Here is an 18,863-nt window from a genome sequence, read left to right as displayed (position 1 = left end):
GCCTTCCGTTTATCTCAGAGACCACTAGGGGGAATTGCGACTTTTATTTTAGCTGTTTGCTTCTCAGTGTCCAAGTGCCAGAATTCATCTGTACGGTCTGTTGGTGTTTTTGTTCTATATACAGTAGATGAGTTTTTTTTTTGGTTTTTTTTCGGTCTGTATTTTTTTCTCCTTGCTCTTCTTTGAAAGCTGGAGAAAGGTGGAGGAGATAAGGAATATTTAGATGTCCTGGTCCACATTGGCCCTTCTTGGCTGTTACTGGGAGCAGAGATGACCTTTAATTGCCAGGTGGTTTGGGCAGGGTGTGTAGAAGCCTGAACTGAGGTGACAGCCCTGTCGCTCTTTACAGAAGCAGAAGAGCTAAACTGATGACCTTTTCTCACATTCAGCTGCGCTTTATAGAGGAGATTCATCTGTCAGGTTTGCACACCTCCTTCCCTTTTCTCTATTCTCAGTTTCATCATTCTTTCAAGCTATGCCTCTCTCTCTCTCTCTCTCTCTCTCTCTCTCTCTCTCTCTCTCTCTCTCTCTCTCACTCGCCCAAACCCACCCCCTCACATTTATCACCTTCATCACCCCATCCTCACCCCATCCTCATCCCTGGAACTTAAATAGCCATGGCATGATATCCTCATCCTTGAGGGGGAGGTAATGCACAGGTCCAGTTTTATGTCCTTACACAGTAATGGTAGGTTTTTTAGTGGCTCTCTGGAATGACAGTAATGCCTCAGTCGTGCCGACGGGATGTTGGCAGAGGTTTGTTGGTAGGCTTGAAGCCACAGACAGTTGGCCTCTGAACCACTCAAGCAATATGGATAGAGAGAGTTCTGAGTATTGTTATTTTTCATTTTTCTTTCTCCTAGGGTAAGTTCATGGTTGGTTGCTGGTCTACCTTGACATCATTCACACTGCATCAAGGAATGTCATGTCTCAAAATAGGAACGATGGCCAGATGAGTGTAAATTTCCCAGTGGTCACACTCACGATTCAGACTGGCTGTTAGAAGAAATTAGCATATCACGGATGAGCGAGTGATGTTCTATATATGTGACCCGATCTGGCGAAATGAGTCGGAAGTCGCAACGTTCCAATTTAAGATATGGGCCGTTTATGTGGAAAAACAATGAAATAATATTTTTTATTTTATTTATTTTTTTGTGCTAAATTTCAAAGAACAGACATTCAAAAATAATCTCCTAAAGTTTCGTAGTCCAGATAATTGAGTAAAGGTATTCAAATGACTATTAAAGTTTACAAAGTTTTACTAAATTCGCTGGAAATGAATATTGCTTTTCTCAACTCCTCTCGTCACCTCTGAGCATTTCCCGGTTATCCCCTGAAACGTCTCTGCTCTCCAAATATGGTGTTACACGTTGTATAGAACCAATCAAAAAGCTTAGAAATGTACACAAACGCTGATCATTTGTCAATGGGAAGCCCCATTTCGACTGACCGGCACGCGATTGGTCCAGCCATCCTCCTGTCAGACTCGCGGCGCTCTGTGTAAACAAGCTAGCAGATCTCCTCAGAAAGATTAAATATTATTAATTTGAGAAATGTCGCTGTCAAAAGAGAGCAAAGTCGCCAAAAAGTCGCCAAAAGCGTTGAACTCACTTGAGGCTTCTAACCTAAGCTCTGCTGCTGGTCATCAAGAGTGGCTAAGGCTAGTCAGTGATTGTTTTGGATCTGGAGACGTGTCATCCTCTGATGATTTATCGTGTATGGATGTGAGTGAGTGCAATTATTCTGTGAGTGTATTTATCTGCAAGGAGAATCCATTACAATGTGTTTGATTTATTTTAACCCAATATTTTACTGTTGGTATATCCGTTATGAATATGTTACACTGTTATTGTCAACTAGCCTACACAAAGATATGATTGCATAGGCTAACATTATTTGTTCTCGGTTTCCTTGTCTCTCTGCCTCTCTCACTTTCTCTCTCTCTTTCACACACACACACACACACACACACACACACACACACACACACACACACACACACACACACACACACACACACACAGAGAGAGAGAGAGAGACACACACACACAGACACACACACACACACACACACACACACACACCCTCTCTCAAGCAAAACTGTAGCACCTCTGTTCAATCTTTCTGATTTTAGTAAATGTTTGTAAAAGTGCCTTTTAAATTATTTATTTAAATAAAAACTTTAAAATAATTTGAGCTTCAGCCTGGCATAATAGCATGTCTTTGGTCAAATTAAGCTGTACAATAAATAGTTCATCCCTTTAAATGCAATGGATTTTGAAAGATATCAACAAAAAACAGGCAAAAAACTTTAAAAGCGATTTTCTCAGGTTTTCAATTGGAAAAAGAGGGCAGACGACCATAATTCAAATGTGTATATATTTACAACCATTCAAGGTATAACTTTGACTAGGATATAATTTGAAAGCTTATGGTCTCCTCTTTCCAGTAATACCAAAATATCAGTTTTGAAATTTGGGTCACTGTGACTCATTTTGCTGGATCAGGTCACATATTACTTCTAAATAAATGTTATATTCTGTTCTATTATCTAAGTATTTCATAGATTATTTTATATATATATTTATATTTATTATTATTATTATTATTTTTTTTTTTTTTATTTTTTTTTTTTAAGGAAAAAAAAAATATCTTATTTGAATTCAGATTGGTGGCAATATCAGAGTACTTCTCAGGCTGTGGTCACATAACAGAGTGTCCCTTTCGCTTTACACCGTGTATTCTACCCATACATCCTCGAGGTGCATAGTAAAAGGATAATCAAACGATTCACAGCATCCTGTGACACAGCACAATCTTATGTGTAGGTGCCATGAAGAGAAGAAAGTTCTGTATTTTTCTGAATTTGATTTGTAATGTAAGTGATGTCTTTGTGTGGGCAGTTTTGCTAAACAGTCACCGACAGATGCTTTGGAGCTGATTGGTTCAGTGTACTCCATCCTACACTTACAATACTCCTCTAGCTTTATCTGATCATGCGAGCGATGCACATATCTGTAAACCCCAGCAGTCTTGGTGGGGTGTAGCATCCATACAGTAGGCGTGTGAAGCCTCTCATCTAACGCTTGCCTGCACAGCCAAGCACTCAGACACTTACTTTTCATTGTCTGGAGAAAAATGCAATGCCTCACTCAGTCGTTCTCTCTCGCTTTCTTTCTTTCTGTCTCTCTCTGACAGGAATGTGGCTTAGCCTTTCTCTTTTGCTTTTATTTTTGACTCTGTCCCTCTTTTCCATTTTTTAAGTTCTTCTTGCTTTGTTGATGTCATTCCACATTTTCCTATCACACAAGCAAAGAACCGTCATCCCAGTGACAACAAAGAGCCTGCAAAACAATCAGATAAAAAGCATTTATTATAGTCACTGGTCCAGGCAAAGGTCTGCATGAAAAAGGCATACATGCTGACAGAGACTCTCTGCCCCATTGTAGAGGTGTGACACAGAAGAGAAAGAGATTGAAGACTGGGCATGTGCATAAGAGACCAAGGTCCATACGCCGGCATTGTGTTTGCACCCCTTGTTTTCGCCCCAAGAAGCCATGCTCAGCTCTGCTTTTTTCAAGCCACCAGTGAAGCCACAGCCTTAAATCTTGCACTCTGACTAATCCCCTTCACTCGGCATCATGCTTTTATATTAATACACATCCATTTCTCTCACGCACAACTGAGTTCAGCAGCTACACCCTCCTGACCCCATATGAAATGTGTGATGATAAGCCTGAAGGTTTTCTTTTTTTTTTTTTACAGAAAATCTTGTGTGATTCTGCTAAATCTCTGTAATCAATTTAGACGATAATTAGAGAAACACACACCAGGATTTCTAATTTGCTGCCAGGAAGGCAGTATCTTAAGTTTGTGTTCTCCAGTGGTGCCTTAATCTCTCAAAGAACCCTCCCGCAGCCCTCTGGGAAGACTTTAATGCTGGGATAGTGGTTTTTGGTTCAATGCCCTTGTACCGCTGATGCCAAAAGCACTGTAAAGCCAAAAGCCAGAACAATGCAGATATCATTAATAAGCTCTCAAAGGCTCTGGCCCTCTCTGAAATAATGCACCAGTGGCATTATAGTGTGCTGAGAATATGACAACAGACCACACTTCAATGTAATGCAATATGATGACAAAGTAACAGGTTAGCCCTGATAAAAGAAGATAATGGTGAGGGATAAACAAGGATTTTGTCAGCAGTTTTCTCGGCAGAAGAGTTTTAGAGAACAATCTCACCGCCCAATCGCTACATTCTCATGGATGAATGTTTCTTATTCTTACTCACTCACTCTCCATACGAGTGTTGTACTTGGGCACTGTGCTGGCCTGGAGCAAAACTTTATCTTGGAATTCTAATAAGCTTTTCTATCTACATCATATTCAAGATGGACTCAACCTTTGTACTCTTTGTATAGCGCTATCAACAGGGAGCTGTGTAATGAACACTAATAGCTTTCATTTGAAAATGACCCACTGCACGTTTCTCTTATAACCTCACATTCTTTCATTACAGCAAGGCTAAGCTCAGCTCAGCTCAGTTAATGCGTTCAATGATAGCCAGTTATTCACAGGAAATAGTACTGTGGGCTTTGATACTTCTGCTGTGATTTTGAGTGATCTTTCCTCTTTTGCTTTAAACTAAACTAAAATATCATCATATCTATTATTGGCCAATTTATTAAGTCATGGCCCAATAAAGTGGTGTTAATTGCTATCCAGGTTTCTTCTCTCATTAGATTCACAGATATCTGTGTAAACCTAACTTGATTCATGCATGCTGCATGTTGGAAGCAGAGTCATATACATGCAGTTTTGATTTTGCACACCTTGGTGTACATTCGAAATCTATAAATAACTAGAATGAAGATAAACAATTTAGTATTTTATATTTATATTAATATATTAACTACTGCAAACTATATTTTCCTCTAATCATCTTTTTTTAAATATGATCAGAGACTATATATTTAATTCAGCCATTAATTAATTTAGTCATTCAGTCCCCAAACTCTGACTAAAATGATTGTAAATAAGACAAAAATTTTTTTTTTTTTTTTTTATATATATCATTTTATTTTAACTCACAGAGGACTTTTTGATACTGATTAACAGAAAAACTGATCAAAATGAAAATATTTCTACAAATCAGTCAGAATTTATAGAATTTACAGAAAAAAAAAAAAAGAAAAAAAAATATATAGTGTTTTCAATCATAGAAGATAGTCTATAGCATGACTGCGTTATGTTTATCATTGTGTGAGGTGGGAGGAGACAGGTCAAACAACTTTTGCGGGAACTACAGGACCACGCCACAGACTGTCAATTTAACAATCAGGTTCTCCCCAGAGCCCAGTGACATCATCACTTACGATGTGTCTTTCCATCGACTTTTACCACAGATCGGTGTCACCCCTGTGTTCATAGGCTATTTCCTGAGAGAGTAGATGCATTATGAAAAAAAAAAAAAAAAAAAAGTTCAATTTTGAACATTTGCTTGCCACATTAGTATGCCCCTGCAGTACCTTCTCGTTGTTATGAATTATGCCAGTCATTCCTTAGTATTCATCCCCACTGACTGCTAGACTACTGCAAAGAAAATGTACTAATGTTACATGTACCTTTGTGCAATTCAGTATTCAAAGGAACTCCATACTTCCCATTTTTCTCATTTTAGCACCTCATGTATTTTTGATCCCTGAGTTGATCAGTTGGAAATGTGCAACGCTCAATCCTGTTTCACTCCTTCCTTGTGAATTATTCTTTATGAGTCCCTTTGGTCAGAATACTTTTCAAACTGCATATATTTCATTCATACACCTACGCTGGCCCTTTTTTTTAAGGCTCGCTTGCATTCAGTACTAATATTAATAAAAAAGTAAATCATGCAAAAATATTATTGATATTGTATGATTTGTGATGTTAATGTCATATCATTGAAGACTTGAGAATATTTACAGATGACTTTTCTTACATGTTAAGGGATTGTTCACCCCAAAATTTTTAAATTCTTTACTCACCCTCATGTTGTTTTAGAACTTAATCACTTGCTTTCTTCTGTGGAACACACAACAAAGATTTTGAAAAAAAATGGCTCAATGTTTTTTTGCCCATACAATGAAAGTCAGGGGGGTAAAATGTCATAAAAAGTCAAAAGTATTTTTTTTTTTAGAATAACATGAGGGTGAGACAATGATTATTTTATTTTTTTTTGGTTTAGTTTTTTTTTTTTGGAGGGTGAGCTATCCCTTTAAACAACTTTATATTATCCTTGATTTGTATATTTTTTGGCATGTACAAAAAGTGCAACAAGTCATTACATAGCATTCAATTTTTAAAAGCTGCTTACTTACTGGTGGTAATGTTTGGCAAATTCATTTGATGACTTTAGAGGCATAGAAATGACAAAATGAAAAGAAAACACGAGTCTGATTATTCAATCGTCTGTCCTTGAAATCTCTTTTTGCTACACTCAAAGCACCATAACGGCAGCTAATAAAGTATGTAGCCCAATGCATAATGTGTAACGATGACAAATAACCACACTCTCTGTCCTGTGTGATACAGTACCACAGCATTAGAGATGACAGTACTGCATTCTTGAGTTTTTAGGAATCTGGCATCACATTAATAGCTTATTAGGGTGATGTAAGGTAGCGTCCTTGACTGAAATCTTCTTAACATTTTCTGAGAAGCCAGTTGTCCATCCTGACGTATGCCCTGTCAGCGCTCCCTCCTGCTGTGCCTCACTTCAGCTCTGCTATGGCCTTCTCAGCATGCTTGTGGATGGCTGTGCCTGTTAGGGGTTTCGTGTTTGCCCTTGCTTGTTATTATTGTGTATCTTGTTTGTCAATCACCCGGATCGTCTGCTGTTTCGACATTGCCTTCATACATATTCATGAGCCCTCATTACCTGGCTCAAAGGTTGGTTGCAGGGCATGGTGACGGTGCCAGCTTTTGTTCTCAAAACTTACAACAGGTGACGAGCAGCCTGTGTATTGTTACCTGTCGTTTGCATATTGAGAAAAGTACGTTCAGGACAGGACGAGAAGGACAGAGGTGCGCCAAGCTTCCAGATTATTACATAAGCAGAAAAAACTGCTCATCCCCTTGAGTTTAATTAGGGGTTCAAGCATGAAATGCTGAAACCCTATTGTAATTGTAAGGATTCGTAAAACGCATCGTGCAGGCCAAACCGTAAGGCCTAGAGACGTGAAACCTGGCCAGATGGTAGGCCTCAATTTGGGGACAACCTATCAGAGTATGACCCCGATTGGCCCATAGGTGGCGCTACAGCAACCAAAAGTTCAAAATCGCTCATAACTCTTAGGCCGTTTGACCTAGACTCAAGTGCCTTACACCACTGTGATCCCTGGCTCAAGGCGGACACAATGGATATCTCCAAATTCGATTTAGGCAGGAACAATTTCCCGCTATGTCGAATTTTGTCCAAAACCTACTTTTGCGAACTAGTCCCTGGTTTTTCGCCCGATCAGAACCAGACCAGTCTAGGACAATTCTCTGGACTCTCTAGATCAATAATTATCAAAAAAAACTTTTGCATTTGGATGGCTGTAATAGGGTCATTTAGAAAAGGGGCGTGGCAAAATACACTCAAAAGCCTATAAATCCCAAATATAAACTCAGAACTTCACCAAAATTGATGAGCATATGTGTCATAACATGGTGAACAAGCATGCAGAGTTTCATGCAGATCGGACCAAAGGTGGCGCTATAAATTGCAAAAAGCGTCCATTCTTATTAGGGGTTCAAGCATGAAATGCTGAAACCCTATTGTAATTGTAAGGATTCGTAAAACGCATCGTGCAGGCCAAACCGTAAGGCCTAGAGACGTGAAACCTGGCCAGATGGTAGGCCTCAATTTGGGGACAACCTATCAGAGTATGACAAGGCGGACAAAATGGCTATCTCCAAATTCGATTTAGGCAGGAAAAAATTTCTGCTATGTCGCATTTTGTCCAAAACCTACTTTTGCGAACTAGTCCCTGGTTTTTCAAACTGTAAGGCCTAGAGACGTGAAACCTGGCCAGATGGTAGGCCTCAATTTGGGGACAACCTGTCAGAGTATGACCCCGATGACCCCCGAGCATATGTGCCATAACATTCTAAACAAGCGTGCAAAATTTCATGGCGATCGGACCATAGGTGGCGCTATAACTGTCAAAAAGCTTTGAAAACCATATATTTCCTATGTTAAATGGCCTGTATTGGCTGTAAATGGTCTTTTCCATCTATTATGTCAGTGGTTAAATGTTTGCTAAATAAAACGTAACTTTTGATGCTTTTGTTCTTAAAGGCCTTAACTGATTGAACCCCGATAAATGCTGCTTGCTGCTTTAATTGAAGCTTGGTTTTGGCACAGAGCTGGTAGGCTCCTCTGCATGAGATGCTTATTCAATAGCACAATGACATTTTAAAACAATTATTTTCTATTTTAATAAAATGTACAATGTAATTTATTCCTGTAATGTTAAAGCTGAATTTTCAGCAGCCATTACTCCAGTCTTCAGCGTCACATGATCCTTCATAAATCATTCTAATTTTCTAATTATTATTTCTTATTATGTTGAAAACAGTTCTGCTGGTTAATATTTTTGTGGAAAGTGTGATCCAATTTTTTAGGGTTCTTTGATGAAAAAGTTCAAAAGAACATTTCATTTTAATTGAATTATTTTTGTAACATTTTTAATGCACCCTTGCTGAATAAAGTATTCATTTCTTTAAAATTGTGATTTAAAATTTACAACATACATAGGCCTATATATATAATGAACACCAGGTTTGTTGTGTCTTGTAGGCATATACGTGTAGGGCTGCATAAAATAATAATAACAATAGCCTATAGCAGGCGGCCTATAAATCGTTAAAAAGGAACACTTCAGTAACACTAGAGAAAAATATATGGATTATCATGTTACTTCAAATGTTTCCATTCGTTATGACGTTATGAAATTAGATTGGTGTAAAAACATGAAGCCTAATGTTTGCCGTGTTTTGCTTTTCAAACGCACAGCGCGAGTGACTCAAATTCATAGCGCGAGCAGAGAACATTTACTGAAGCGATCGAGCCGCTCCAAACTATGAAACATTATAGTTACCACGTTGTACATATCTACGTTTTGAGCAGATATCCACAAACACAGTAAACACGGGTCTAAACATTATAATATTCCCCATATTAGAGTAAACACTCATACTAGCCTACTTTTATATCATGCTGTGTTTTATTATCGAACATAAAAACATCCTTGTGTCGTACATGTATATAAATTTAGCATTGAAAGGTTGCCTACCTGTCTATAGTTCACATTTCAACATTGCCTACCTTTATATAGTTCACATGTACGACATTAGGCTTCATGTTTTTACTCCAATCTCATTTCATAACGTACATTTTAGTCTGGCACCAGTTTGACTAGTTGCTACAATGTAAAGTTTATACTTTAACATTACCCTCTGGGGGCTAAGGTATTTTTGGGGTCCTTGAGATGTTTTGACATGCCCTGACATTTGTCCTTTTTTTTGTTGCTTATAATGGCAAAGGTGTCATTACACTCTATTCAGCACAAACAGGGCTACCATAATATGTGAGCAACATGTATGTACTTGTTTGTATTTTTGAGAAAATAATGTTTATGCATGGTTTTATTTTGAGTCTCTTTTGCACTGATAAGAAAAAAAGCGAGCTGGTCACGCCGGCGCGACCGTCATCCCCAGAGGGTTAAAGGGGTGAAAGTGAGGACCGGCCAAAATGTCCTCACTTTACTCTCTTTGTCCTCACTCCGATTGTCTAAAACTCAAACCGGTCCTCACAAAGATAGTTTTACAAGTACGCGCACATGCAGGCACACACACACACACACACACACACAAAATGTAACGGATGCTCAGGTGTTCATTTCCCCCATATTCTGAAAAAAAAAATTCTTTAGAAAGACAAAATTAATGTCATGGTAGGTATGTCAGCTTTGCCAGTTTTATCGCTCAACGACCCAAATAATCCTTTTTTTTTCTTCTTTTTTTCTTTTTTTTTCTCATTTAGTTTAATGCGATTTTGGAATCTGTCATCCCAGGTTTGTCGCCTGTCAGTCGCCAACTGTGGCTAGTGACTGTGACAGTCTGAGGTGTTGATTTAGCGGAGTAGAGATCCCTTTCTAATCTGTCAGAGTGCGACTCTGTAGATTAGCTTAATGCCAACTGCACAACCCTCTAATGTGTCACATGTTGTGCCCATTGAGGAAAATTAGCCTCCTGAGTGACTGTGTATCTGTGTATTCTCTGTATGTTTGTAAGACCACCACTATTTAGGTGTCACATCTCACTTAAAGGTGCAGTGTGTGATTTTTAGCGGCATCTAGTGGTGAGATTTGCGAATTGCAATCGGTCAATAATTCGCGGCCTTTCCTTGAAATTTCAAACTCGAATGAGAGGCTACGGTGGCCGACGTAGGAAGCCGCGTCTTTTTCTGCTGCTTCTCATTCAAGTTAGTGATGAAACGCGTCTGTCTGTTCGCTGTCGGCTACGGTAGAAACATGACGTCACGATATGGCGACCTTCATAGAAGGGGTGGCCGCGGTTATGTACATATAAATGACTCATTCTAAGGTAATAAAAACATAACGGTTCATTAAGTAAGGTCTTTATACACCACTGAAAACATAGTTATGGATCTTATATTGCATTTCTGTCAATAGATCCTCAGAAATATCACACATTGCACCTTTAAAGCAGCCGTTGTTGTTATTCCTTTAAATGCATGTTTTTTTAAAACTGTGGCCTTTACCGTCTCCAATATACAGTGTCTTGCGAAAGTATTCAAACTCAACCTTCATTTTTCACATTTTGATGTTGTTACCTTGTTAAACTACTTTAAATTACTTTTTTCCCCATATTAACATACACTCCATACAACATCATGACATGGTTAGAGAGTCAGACTTGTATCCCAAAGGTTGACGGTTCGTTTCTCAATACCAGCAGGAAAAATCTTCCACCCTCAATACCCATGTCTGACGTGCACTTGAGCAAGGCACCTAACCCCCAATCCATCAATGGGTGGCAAAAAGGGCTGTCCACTAACTTGGATGGGTTAAATGCAGAGGATAAATTCTGAGTATGGGCTACCATACTTGGCCGTCACGTCACTTCATGGCGATCATGGAGCTCAACCAGAGTGACCATCAGCTTGATGTTGGTGACCAACTTTAATTAAGACCAACTTTAAGCCCCTTCTCTATAATTTGCTCAGTTTAGCCAGGAGTGCCAGCTCCAGGAAGAGTCCTGGTTGTTTCAAACTACTTCCATTAAGGAGTATGGAGGCTGCATGCTTTTGTGAACCATCAATACAGCAGGACAATCACACCTGTCTTCCCCAGATCTGTGTCTCGACACAATCCTGTCTCTAGAGTTATTGACTCTAGATTTGCTCTGAGTTATTTTGACCTCATTGCTTGGTTTTTGCTCTGATATACATTTTCAGCTGTTAGATCTTCTATTGAGAGGTGTGTGCCTTTCCAGATCATACCTATTCAATTGAATTTGCCACAGGTTATCACCACTCGAAGTGTAGTAACACCTACAAGATACATTTCAAGTGTCCCAGAAAAAGGTATGAATACTTATGCAATGTAATTATTTTAGTTGTTTATTTTTAATAAATTTGCAATTATCACAAATCTTTTTTCTTTTATTATTATTATTTTATTATGGTGTATGTGGGAAAAAAGTTAATTTAGCAGCTAAGTTACAGGGTTTGAAAACTTTCGCAAGCCACTGTACATGTTCTTAAAATAGTCTGCCGTGTTTTGGTGCAAGTTCCTGGGAAGTGTGTGATTACACTTGCAAGTGGAGTGCTGTGTTATTAAGTCATGAGACACAGCTGTGATAAAATTGTGACCTAATTTCGTAGACCAATGCTGTATTGCACCCTAATTGGATAGAAGCTGTTTGCATTGACGGTGTCATGATAATTACCCTGCTTATTTATTATAATAAGTAAGTTTGATAAGGACTGCATGTGCATTAGGTTTCTGAGAGATAAGGTGACTAACTCATCAAACAGGTCGTTCAACTCTGATGTCGGGCTGAATCATGCGCTCTACATTACATGGAAGAACAGATTTACTCTAATCTGAGCCATTTATTTCTCTTAGAGGCATCACATTGTGACATTTTTGTTGCATGATACATAAGCTTTCTTTACAGAGATCAAAGTATTCTCTTCAAAATAAAGTCATTATGTGCACGAGTAAAATATTTACTGAAACACACAAATATAGCCCTCATGGAGTAATATTTTTAAAATGTCTTGTCTGGGTATGGTACAGAGTTCTCCAGTATTGATTTAAGCAGAGGTCCCTGAAACGATTTACCGAAAGCTGTGCCGAGACCTGCTGAGACGGCACGGCAGGAAGGCGACTGTATAATGTTTCATGTGTGCTTGGCCAAGAGAGAGCCTGAGCTGCATGCGGCAATGCGTCCCAAAAAATGAAGAACAGATCAATTAGAAGAAAAAAAAGGAGGGCGAACAGACTCTGTTATCACATCTGTCAGCCCTATCCACAACAGACCTGACTGGTTCAGACGAGGAGTTCTGTGTTTGGCATCACATACAGGCAAGGTTACAGCCCCCCGTGCACCCCTCCTTTTGTGAATTCTTTCAGTTTAATAAAGAGTTTATTGCTGGTAGAACATTTTTATTGATTGTGCTGTCCCTGGGAGGGTAATTTGAGATTTGTTGATCTTCCCTCGTTTCTGACTTTACCGTTGGGCATATGCTTTGCTGAGCCGGGGAGAGACGTCCGTGGGAGTAATTTATTTCCATCTACCCAAGCATGGTGCGCCTGTTGTAATGGCTGTTCTTTTTCCCTTAGCCTGTATTGTGCATGCTGTCTCACTTATTGGGTTAACAAACCCTCTGCTGATGGATAATCAGATAAGTGTAAAAACACTCCTTAGACTTAGAGGCTGTGTTTGAAATGGAATACTAGATTGCTACTTACAGAACACTGTACATTAAAATGTATATGTTTGTTTATTATTTAATTTATTGTTAGTTTGTTTCTTTTCATTAAGTGGAACAGTAGGCACACGACTTTTTCATTTAATTGTGTTGTTTAATATTGAATATTAAATGGTGTATGCTCATTTCCCCTATTTTTACATTTATTTGCCATCATCTAATGTTCAGTAAAAAAAAAAAAAAACACTCTTAAATAACTAACATACCAACATTACAATATTCCTGTAATATTTTGCATATTGTGAAATTAAAAATATATCTTTCATACCTCCAATAATATTGTGAGAAAAAATATTAATATTATATTTATTGTTTATTGTCCATGACATCACAATTATTATTAGCTTATTGCTAAGTTTAAATATTGGTGCATTCCTTTTTTTTTACTTTGTAGAAACCGTCTTAAATTTTGGCAGGAACATTTAAAAAAAAGAAAGAAAGGGTGTTCATTTATCACATTGGAAATGGAAGGTAGCATTGTGAGACAAAGTGTTCCATGCAGTGCATTGCTGATTTCGGAAAATGTCTTCAGGGTAATTTTAGCATTCACATAGTATTCATACTATACTCTATACGGCAGAACTAGTAAGACTAGTGTGGAAGTATGCTAATCTGAACATATCCAGAGTCTCTGTTCTGACTGAAGACTTAAAATTATTAACTTGGCATAGGTTGAGTGTGTGATCGGAAAATGTCAACATCAGAGATCAAAGTATACTGCTGGAAACCTCAGATATTTTCACTCAGTCTAAATGTTTTCTTATTCTGAGCCTTCTCTGTCCTTCTTTCCTTCTTTCTATCCTCTTCCAACACTGGATTAATTCCTGTATCATTTAAGAACTTGGCAGTCATTACACTTACAGACTCTCCTCGTTACATGGAAACGTACCAAAGCACAAGTAATTGCACCTTAATTCCGGTGTTTCACTCAACATTGCAATTGCAGTCTTCCCAGGCACAATAGCAGTGCTCAGTCAGTGCAAATTCTGTCCGTCCGTCCATCCATCCATCCATCCATCCATCCATCCATCCATCCATCCATCCATCCATCCATCCATCCATCCATCCATCCATCCATCCATCCATCCATCCATCCATCCATCCATCCATCCATCCATCCATCCATCCATCCATCCATCCATCCATCCATCCATCCATCCATCCATCCATCTTTTATTTATAAAGCACATTTAAAATCAACCTTGGTTGGCCAAAATGCTGTACAAGAAAGTAAGAGAAAAAACAAAACAGAGCAAGAAACATAAAAGTTACCGTAGATTTAAAAAAAATGTGTTTTTATCAAGAATTTAAATTCAGCTAATGTGGAAGCTGCTTTAACATGTAGTGGTAGTTTGTTCCACAGATTAGGGCCGACCACTGCGAAAGCCCGATCACCCCTGCATTTTAAGCAAGATCGTTGGACAGACAAGATGTTGATCTCTTGATCTAAGTGATCTGGATGGATTGTGAGTGACATTTAAGTCAGAAAGGTATTTGGGGACTTGGTTGCTGAGAGATTTATAAACATATAATAGAATTTTAAAATAAATTCTGTATCGGACTGGTAACCAATGCAGATAATGTAGGATTGGGGTGATGTGATCTCGTTTTCGGCTGCCACTGAGCAGACGGGCAGCCGTGTTTTGGACAATTTGGAGACGAGAGATGGAAGAGAGAGGTAACCCGACATATAATAAGTTACAGTAGAAGAGTCGTGTTGAAATAAAAGCGTGCATAACTGTTTCAAAGCTATCCCTGTTTAAAAATTGTTTGACTTTGGCTATCCGGCATAGGTGGTGAAAGCTGGCGCTGACTGTGGCATTGATTTGTTTGTTCACAGCTTGAGTTCGTGAAGACAGTCTTGTAATCTCTTATATGTAGAGTTATCTTTATGTTTTATAGGTATGTAGAGTTGGGTCTCATCCGCATAACAGTGGTACAACACACCAAATCTACTCATAATTGATACTCTTTCCATCCATCCTGCATTTTACATAACAGAAGGAATTCATATTAAATAATTGTATTATTTTTATAATAAAATCATTTAAATAATTAATTTAATTAATTTAAAATAATAGCTTAAAAGCTGTGTAGCTATTGGTTAACATTATCCTGTGTGAAAAGATCATTGGAAAATGACGTGTTTTAGAGGAAGAGAAGTTTGGATTTAGATTAAAGATTACAAAAACCATTTTTTTTTTTTTTTAAACCTTAGGAATAACCTGCACGAATGAGTCTCTTAAACTAAGATCAGAAACATGAATTAAGGAAGTAAATAAGGTCATGAAGTCTGAATTGACATTGAGATGAGCAGTGTCTTGAAGAATAAAGCGTGACAGCATGCATGTATCTGGTCCTGCAGTGAGAGTCCAAATGGCTGGATTATTAGCATAGCATGTCTTGTCTGCTATAGGGCCCATGCTCTGCTAACCCCCCTCCCAGATGCAGATTGAGTCTGTAGGCCTGGAGAGAGCAGACTGATTCATTCAGAGTTCAACTGCCTCTTACCAACCCTCCCATATGGCTCTGCTTGCGTGTCATTTGCTCAAGATGCGGGACTCCGATAATTATGTAAACCATAGACGAGCGTATCAGCAATTAACAGCGTTTTCTCTCCTGTCACTTTAGCCCCATTTGTTTCATCTTCCCTCCGTCTCTGCTCCATTTGGCGGGTTGTCCTATAGAAGCCTTTGGAAAGGAGGCAGCGGCGAACCCTAATCGCTTGTCTCGTCTCTGCGAGTGGCGATGGAGAAATACAACTCCAATAATGAGATTTGGCGGCACATTAGCAATGATGATTGCTGTGGCTGAATGGTGTGCTGCTGTGTTGTTGTGCTTCATTCAAAATCAATGATACATTGTTTAGGGGAGCTTTGTTCCTTAGCCGAACCGCCGGGCTAATGTTCCTCAGACTCTTTCAGACAAGAGAAAGGCCGTTTTACCGTAATCCCTCCCCCTAACGTGGCCGATCTTTGCTGCTCGATTGCAGGCTTTTTCTGAAACATCTCAAAGCCTCTCAGCACATTTATTTAATTTAACATCTGAGATGATGGAGTCAACTGTCAGTTTTATCTCATTGTCCAGACAATTATAGGCTTCTGACACATTTTTATTTTAGTCTAGGTTTGCTTTGAACTTGGGAAAGTGGATGTGTTAGGCATCCTTAAAAAAGAGCTGTGCTTATGCATATATTCATCTATTCCAGAAAGAACAAAGCTAATGATTATCTCATCAAAAGCAAGCACATGTCTTACGGAGAAAAGGAGAAAAAAAATCTCTACAATGCTGTCTTGTGTTTACTATTGAGAATAGTACCAAACTCACTGGAGTTTAAAGGCCTAGTTTATAGTAATATCACATTTTTCTTTATCTTACTGCTTTCTGAACATTCCTTTGTACGTGAGAGATTCTTATCCATTATTTATTTGAGTAAAGTTCATCAAAATCCCTCAGCACTAGATACACTTTATTTTGTTCAATATCCAGGTGTCAGTGCATTGGCTTTGTGTTGCGTCAGGCTTATTATTGTCAGCACGACATTTGAAGTTATTTCAGAGAGAGACCACATAAAAGCATTTAATTAGGATTAGGCCATGCTTCCAACAGGGAGGACAAGAAAGGCAGTTATTGTTAATATTTCAGTTATGTACTTACAGTATATTGAAGATATGACACACATGCCAGCCCTCACATCAACTGGAGCTTGTAATATGCTGGCAACTCAGCAGGATTGGCTATGTGTGATTATGCCAACCAAATTAGAAAACATAATGAGAGGAAGTCTACCAATGAAAAGGGCACCTCTTCTTTGGTGAAAGAAAGTTGCCACGCTTCTTTTCATTTACTCAGCTGACCTTTATGAGCACAATTAGCATTTAGAGAAAATGAAGGTTTCATTCGCCCACATCACCTACAGCGTGCTTTTAGTCTTAAAGGTAATTGTGAAGTTGTACGAGTAATATGAAAATGTTTTGGGGTGTAAAGGAAGGGAATAGAGTTCCTGACATTGGTAAAGTGGCAACATTTTTAGTGGCAAAATTGGCTCAAAGATGCCCTCCATCCCGAAATGTCTGAAAAGAAAGCCATAAATATCAGGGACATTTCAGTGACATCTTAAATTATGTGGGCATGGGGGTGGTATTTATTCCCTTATTTCTCATAGTCACCTTGAACGTCATTTGCTCAGCACTGTAAAACTTTGACCTCGGCTGAGCTCCAAGAGTAATGCATGGCAGATTTTCTTTGGAGAGTGTTGGCTCTATCTAGTCCCAACTTGTTAAGAAGCTGAAGAAAACAAGATGGAGTCAAGATCAGCATTAATATTTCCCCTTGAATTGAGCTTCTATAGATTTTTAAAGCCCAATCTGAGATTGGCAGTGTGCAGGAATAGGGAAAGATGTGAGCATTAGGGAGTCTCTATGTGAATCGCAAGTGTGTTTCAGACCACAAGCATAAGGCACAATAGCATATAAAGCTATGGCCTCATTTAAACCATACTCCACCGTCTACCATCTCTCACATCCCTGCGATTAGTTCACCAAATTAGCTGGCAGCAGGTGTTTTCTCCTGTGGTACTGATGGGTCTGTTTGTACTTTGTCTTTTTTTTTGCAGAACCTGATCAAAAACCTTCCTGAGCAGAAGGAGCTGAGCAATCTGGCAGAGCTGAAAAACGAATATGAGGAGCTTTGTGAATCAGAACAGTTTGGAATTGTGGTGAGTACTGAGATAGTTCCTAAAATCACTAGAATAGCTCCAGGAGACTTTTACACTATTCAGGGCTCCAGTCTAAATGTTTACAAATGAGACAAAATGTAAAATATGAATATTCAAAATATGTATTATTATTTGTATTAGACTAAATTTTTGTATCAGTTCCCAGACTAAAGTGTTTACAAATAAGACAAACCTTTTATTTTTATTTTTTTTTATTAAGAATCAGTGCTGTTCGTTTATGTTTTTGAAACTGGTTGTTCATATGACAGAGTTGTTAATGATAAACATTCACAGCAGAGCTGTGATGCAATGAATAGTATTCCAGTTGTAAGGTGAAATCGATTCTAAGCAAGATCTTTGTTTTGGGGGAAGCAATAAGGTGGGTGTTTTGTTTGAACCATAATCAAGTCAATGTTTCGCTCGACTTTTGTACTCCCCTAAAAGGCAGAAATACTGTTACAAAGTGATATATCAATGTGGCACAAATACTGTTCTGGATAATTAGAGGAACTTGAAATTGGAACACAAAATGATTTGAGTGAAAAACACTCAAGAGCAATAGTCAATTTTATATTCAATCTATAAAAAAAAAACATAGAAACACTCCTGTGTATCGACTCAGGCAATCAGCCTGTACTTTTAGTGACTGCTGGTTTAAAAAATGCACCCAGTGAACTGCAGTGCATATGTAGGACATGTTTATGGACAGTAGACATACATAGTATTACAACTATTATCTACTGCAACTGTTCCATACCCTTTCTGATATTTTGCTTCCAATGGCCAATACATATATGAATATGGATGACACCATGATCAACCATCTGTTTTGAGCAATTTTGTAATTTAACGACTTAAAAGTCATTTGATTCCTAAATGTTTCAATATTGGTCAATGTTTGAGTCTAGAGTGCAGCCTTTCCCAGAGACACTGTGCAGGTGCCATACCCAGAGCTTGGAATCATTCCGTACACTTTTCAATTGAAGAAATAACAACATCAGAAGCCAAACAAAACACTGGGCCTGGCACCAGCACCAATAATTTGGTAAAAAAGGGGGGTTATCTCACACTAAAAAGCATTCCAGCTGCCTATCGATTTTA

The 18,863-nt window shown here is 38.5% G+C and overlaps 1 protein-coding gene across 18 annotated transcripts in view; it reads left to right on the top strand.

Moving 5' to 3' along the window:
* diaph2 (diaphanous-related formin 2) overlaps nt 1-18,863 on the top strand; it is a 476,898-nt gene that overhangs the window by 281,805 nt on the left and 176,230 nt on the right. For all 18 annotated transcript variants that reach the window (XM_084430722.1, XM_084430721.1, XM_084430715.1 and 15 more), the window contains one exon: nt 17,661-17,762. In XM_084430722.1, coding sequence (XP_084286848.1) covers nt 17,661-17,762 — 102 coding nt within the window. The remainder of the gene's footprint in view (nt 1-17,660; nt 17,763-18,863) is intronic.

The sequence above is a fragment of the Rutilus rutilus genome (assembly GCF_951802725.1).
Source record: "Rutilus rutilus genome assembly, chromosome: 14".
Lineage (NCBI taxonomy): Eukaryota > Metazoa > Chordata > Actinopteri > Cypriniformes > Leuciscidae > Rutilus > Rutilus rutilus.
Note: the sequence above shows the minus strand (reverse complement) of the source record. Positions and strands in the feature narration are given on the sequence as shown.